General features: G+C 44.2%; 1 protein-coding gene across 4 annotated transcripts in view; it reads left to right on the top strand.

The window, feature by feature from the left end:
- The first annotated feature begins 467 nt into the window (after positions 1-467).
- CD80 (CD80 molecule) overlaps positions 468-6000 on the top strand; it is a 33584-nt gene continuing 28051 nt past the window's right edge. For 2 of the 4 annotated variants that reach the window (XR_006270561.1, XM_043474986.1), the window contains exon 1: positions 2092-2907. Coding sequence is in view for 3 of the 4 variants with exons in the window: in XM_043474986.1 (XP_043330921.1) it covers positions 2808-2907 (100 nt within the window). In the remaining variant the exon portion in view is untranslated. Of the gene's footprint in view, positions 602-2091; positions 2908-6000 lie in introns of those variants that run through there. The other 2 variants (XM_043474984.1, XM_043474985.1) reach the window with 2 other exon arrangements.

The following is a 6000-nucleotide window of genomic DNA, read 5'->3' as shown; positions in this document are numbered from 1 at the left end:
GTAAGTAAGAGTGGTCTTGTAAGCTAGGCACTCTCCCAAAGTTTCCACTACCCATGAGATGGATGGCCCACTCCTGCAATGGCATGACTGTGACTAGGGAGGGGTAATTCTGAGTGCTGAAACAAAACTTGAAAAGGCACAGAAACAGCCAGCCTTATGGCTCAAATACTGTCTACCCCCAAAGTTGATGGGTCAGCCCCCCTCACTATGGGGCACCATCCTAACCTTTCCCCCAGGTGGCCCAATGCAGTTTCCTCTCCCCTTGACACTGAGGCTTTGCTGGGGCAGGTGAGGGAGAGTGGCTGTGTGGTCTGCAATACCATCTGAAGGGAACTGACAAAACACGACAGCAGAGGGAGCTTCCTCAAACTGCACATAAAGAACACTATGCTCTTCCCCTGGTTGGACTTAAATATTTCTGAACATCAGAGTTCTCTATCAAGTAAAAGGAAGTTGGGAGGGGAAATGCCACCTCTGTGAAATATCACCCGAAGAAAAACCGAGTGACTTGCCATTAGTTTGAAGACGGCAAGAAAGGAACATCTCAGAAGTGGAGCCTCATCCTTCGATTTTTAACACAAGAGGAATTATTCTTTGGCAAGTAAGTACATTTAATATTAGCTTAATATGGGGATAGCTTGGTGGATCTAGTTACCAACAACCTGACTGCTTTTTAAACAAACATACCTCCAAGATGCATCCTTTCCCCCCAGAGGGCCTTCTGGGGGTCTCTTATTTCAACATATTGGAGAATCATTATCAGAGTTATGACTCTAGATGGTGGAAAGGAAAGTGGAAACTGTTCGTCACTTAGTCGTGTCTGACTCTTTGTGACCCCATGGACTGTAACCCGCCAGTTCCTCTGTCCAAGGGATTCTCTAGGCGAGAATACTGGAGTGGGTTGCCATTTCCTTCTCCACGGGATCTTTCCAACTCAGGGATTGAATCTGGGTCTGCTACACTGTAGGCAGATTCTTTACTGCCTGAGCCACCAGCAAAGCCTGGGCATCAGTTATGGCCCTAGATGGTAGAAAATATTAATTTTTCAGGCTGAATTTGAGTTTTCCAAAGCCAGTAAAATTCTGGTGAATAAGTGAATCCAGGCTAATTCTGAGTAAAATACAGTGTGGCTAATAAGACAATCTGGTGTGACTGACAGACTAACCCTGGGGTGGTTCCCCAAGAGGGGTCCCAAACATCTGGGTAGCACCCAGACTAGGTCTCTGTTGGAATCGGAGAGGATCATATCAAAGCACAGCTTTCATTTTTATTCCTGATGTTTAATATATTCGCTAAAAAAAAAAAAAAAAAATCAGCTTGCTCACATTATAGTAGATAATATAGCCAAGTAATGATTTCCGTATGTCTTTTCTCTTCCCCTTTTACTGACACTCTTCCACTGACTGAAATCCTCTACCCCTTTAAGACACAGTCTTTGAGTTCAGTTCAGTTTAGTTGCTCAGTTGTGTCCGACTCTTTGCGACCCCATGAATCGCAGCACGCCAGGCCTCCCTGTCCATCACCAACTCCCGGAGTTTATTCAAACTCATGACCATTGAGTCGGTGATGCCATCCAGCCATCTCATCCTCTGTCGTCCCCTTCTCCTCCTGCCCCCAAGCCCTCCCAGCATCAGGGTCTTTTCCAATGAGTCACCTCTTCGCATGAGGTGGCCAAAGTATTGGAGTTTCAGCTTCAGCATCAGTCCTTCCAATGAACACCCAGGACAGATCTCCTTTAGGATGGACTGGTTGGATCTCCTTGCAGTCCAAGGGACTCTCAAGAGTCTTCTCCAACACTACAATTCAAAAGCATCAATTTTTCAGCGCTCAGCTTTCTTCACAGTCCAACTCTCACATCCATACATGACTACTGGAAAAACTATAGCCTTGACTAGATGGACTTTTGTTGGCAAAGTAATGTCTCTGCTTTTTAATATGCTTTCTAGGTTGGTCATAACTTTCCTTCCAAGGAGTAAGCGTCTTTTAATTTCATGGCTGCAGTCACCATCTGCAGTGATTTTGGAGCCCAAAAAAATAAAGTCAGCCACTGTTTCCACTGTTTCCCCATCTATTTGCCATGAAGTGATGGGACCAGATGCCATGATCTTAGTTTTCTGAATGTTGAGCTTTAAACAGTCTTTGTGTAGAAGCATTTAAAAACAGAAACATTTGTTTTTCTGTGTTAATATAGTAAGAAAGAAGTAGTTTCATGACTTAAGTACTGCTGTGGACAAAATATGCCCTCCCTGGTGCTCTGTGTTTCTCGATATGTTCTAAAGAGGGTCCAAGCTTTCATGGGTTGGCTGGCTGGTGTCCAGGGCCCTTTAATTCTCTTTGTTTCTAATAGTCTTCAACATCTCCCAGCAGTGGGAAAGCGGTGGTTGGTTCTTGGAACATGCGTAAGGCAGGGTCACTTCCTCAAATGTCCGTCAAGTCTTGCTTTTCCCTCAAGATTGTGCTGTGATTTAGAGGTTGCTCAGATTACAATCCCTGACTCATTTCAGGCAGTAAACTAAGAGGTTTTACAACCCACGGCGGGCCAATCTTCCTTCCCGGATGACTTTTTTTTTTTTTTTTTTTCCTTTTCAGGTTGTGAAGATAAATCCTGTCTTTTAATTTTAGGAATCTAGATACCAAGATACTCCAGCCAGCGTTTCCTCGGTGTGTTTTGTAAACATCACGGGCAAACCCTCTGTGTGGGGGCCACTGAATTGTCTTCTGCCCTGCCTGGTGTAAGCTGTGAGGTGCCAGCTCTCACGTGGCTTGAAGCTGTTTGCCTTTGTTTTCCGTCCTCACCAGCAGAAGCCATGGGTCACACAGTGAAGTGGGGAACACTACGACCCAAGCGCCCATACCTCTGGCTCTCTCAGCTCTTGGTGCTCGCTGGTCTTTTTCACTTCTGTTCAGGTAAGCAAGTTCCAAGAACTTGCCTGAGTCCACCACGTCGGGGTTTGGAAGGGAAAAGACATGGCGTTCTCTCTCCTTCTGTCGCCCTGCAAGAGGGAAGGGACATTTCAGTCCATTTTAGGGATGAGAAAACAGGTTCAGAAAGGTTAAAGGACCTGTCCTCGATCACACAACAAGCCAGTGGCCAAGCTAGCTCAGGAACACAGACCTTAAAGGAAAGGTGGGACCATGTTATTTTAACAAAACCAAAAGCCAATTCAGAAGGACAGCTTAGAGGTGTGATCTCCTCCACTAGATGCTCATTTACGTTCTGCGACACACTCGGGGCACACTGGCCTTGGGCTCTGCTTCCCAAGCTACATTTCCATGAGACAACACAGCTAACATCCTCTGCTTCTAAAATTGAACAGCGATGATCTTTCCAAGTTGAAGGGGGAAAAGAAAGTAGTGGTGACATACAATCTTTTTCATATTAAAATTTTCTCTTAATATTTACTTTTATGCTGTAGGTGCCAATGCCCTTTGTCAATGCCGGCATCTAACATTAGGTATCAGATTTAGCAGAAGTCATATTTGGAGTTACTTTTAACTTACTACATAGGTATTTCAGGTGCATCCTACAAAGAGTATTTTGACTTCTGGAGCCTTTTTCCAGCTCAGGTGCTGAATCTGGGGGGCTGTTGGGAAGGGTGGTGCTGATTCTGCTGACAGGGTGGCTCTGACTTTTTTTTAGAAGGCAGAACAAATAAAAGATCTGCATTTCTGCTGAGCAGCATACCTGCCTGGTTTCCTCAAAATAAAGAGGAGGTTTTGCCTCCTGCACAGTTTCCTAGTCTTCAAAGAACCAAATATCAAAGGATCTTGTCTTAAGCTCTGCTTGCTTAAACTGCAGTCATCACCCAGAATGACTTTGTGGGTTGCAGGGCGGGTGGCGGGGCACAGGGAGGGTGGGCACAGTAGCGAAAGATGACTACAATGCAGGTATTTATACATTTTCTGTCCTGAAATTGCTATCTGACAATGTTGCTGAAGCAAGAGAACCGTGATTCAAGTTTCACAATTTATACATCAGATTTTGCAGATATTTAAGAGTAATATTTCCAACAGTTACAATTTTTTTTTCTGGGTAGTAAGGCAGCATTCCCAATCTAGAGTCTTCTGGGGAGTCTAAATGAGCTTTAAAAGATTTAAAAGTAAATTTACAGGCTTCCTAGAAATGTGGTGTGTGTGCAAGCATGTGTGTGTGTGAGAGAGAGAGAGAGTGAGAAAGAGAGAGAGAGAGTGAGAAAGAGAGAGAGGTGGGGGTGGGGTGAGGAGAAAGAAACAAACAATAAAAAAGAGAGAAAGCATAAAAAGAAAATTAAAACCAAGACTTTAGCAATTATACCAGAAAAATTAGAGGTACTTTGAGCTAAAGCTAAAGAAAGGTTTTTGGAAAGCACCCTGTTGTATGTACAGTCACACCCAGATTTTATTGTTGCTATACTGAGTCAACAAAGGAATCCATGAACTTCTTTTGTCTGAACACCTACTGTGTAAAAGATGGACCTTGAAAAACTGAGCCTCAGATTCCTGCTCTCAAAGAGAGATTTGAGTATGTTAGCTGGAGAAGGCCAAAGTAATTAATCTGCAAGCAAGTGAAGAGCAGAGAAGTGCCTGGCTCTGACTGTAAGCACCCCTGACCTGGGAAAGGCAGGCAGGCTTTACGGGGGACGATGGGGATCGCAGCAGCAGAACTTGGGCAGAGCTGTAGCACAGACAAATGCACAAAGATGAGGATGAGTCAGCAGGTGGGGGACTCATTTTCTGGTTTAATCATTTGTATATTCAACAAACACTGAGTCTCTCTTATGTACAAGACACTTTTCTTGGTCCTGGGGACAAGCTGTTAGCAAAATTGACTTGGCTTTTGCCTTCATGGAATTTAGTCATTAGCATGAAGATGAAGATGAATCAATCATTCAAATGAATATATGACCAAGAAACATGATGTTTCCCTGCCAGGGGGGAGGGTGGTGAGAGTGAGCTGGGTGAAGGTGGAAGGAGCAGCATGTGAGGGACATGGAGGAGCAAGGAAGTGAAGGTGGGCAATGTTGGGGCAGTAGGGAGACAGAGATTAGACTCTATGTGCTCCAAGGCCAGGGATCTGGAAGTTATTTGGAGGACTGGAAGGCCACGGAAGGATTTTAAGCAGGGGAGTGACAGTCTCTGCCAGGGTTGCTCACACTTTAATTATACATACCAATCACCTGGAGGACTCTTTAAGAAGCAGCTTCTAGAACAGGGGATTTTTAAAAAAATTTTATGTTATATTGGAGTAGAGTTGATTGACAATATTGTGTTAGTTTCAGGTGTACAGCAGAGTGATTCAATTATATGTATACATGTGTCTATTCTTTTTCAAATTCTTTCCCCATTTAGGTTATTACAGAATATTGAGCAGAGTCCCCTGTAGCACAGGGGATTTTTAGAGCAGTGAAAATACTGGGTATGATACTGTAGTGGTAGATGCGTGTCATTATACAGTTGTCAAAACCCATAGAAGGTACAGCAGCACCAAGAATGATGTCTAATGTAAACTGTGGACTTTGGGTGATAGTGATGTGTCCATGTAACTTCACTGATTGTCACAAAGGTACCACTCTGGCGTGGGATGTTGATAGTGGGGGAGGCTGCACCCACGGGAGCTGGGGTTCATGGGTACTGTCTGAACTTTATGTTCATTTTGCTATGAACCTAAAACTGCTGTAAAAAATAAAGGCCATATATGTATTTTTAAAAATGCAGTTTCTGCTTAGGTGGGCTTTGGGGAGGGGCCAGCAAATCTGTATTTCTAACAACCAGCCAGGTGATATTGATGCTACTGGTCCACAGTCCTTTAGGTTTAGTAGTAAAAGATACATTATACAACAAAAGAAAAAGACAGTGTTGCTAAAGCATGAAGAATGGCTTTTAGAGCAGTCAGTACAATCAGGGAGGACTTTGTTCAGGGCGGGGGATTTGCCCCCTCCTCTCCTCCCCTGTGCAGGAAAGCTACACTTGCACCTGTCCTCATCTGCTGCTACCCGGGACAGGGGGACCTCTTTCCTGCAC

This window comes from Cervus canadensis, chromosome 7 (assembly GCF_019320065.1).
Source record: "Cervus canadensis isolate Bull #8, Minnesota chromosome 7, ASM1932006v1, whole genome shotgun sequence".
Taxonomy (NCBI): Eukaryota; Metazoa; Chordata; class Mammalia; order Artiodactyla; family Cervidae; genus Cervus; species Cervus canadensis.
The sequence above is the reverse complement of the archived record's forward strand: the minus strand, read 5'-3'. Positions and strand labels throughout refer to the sequence as shown.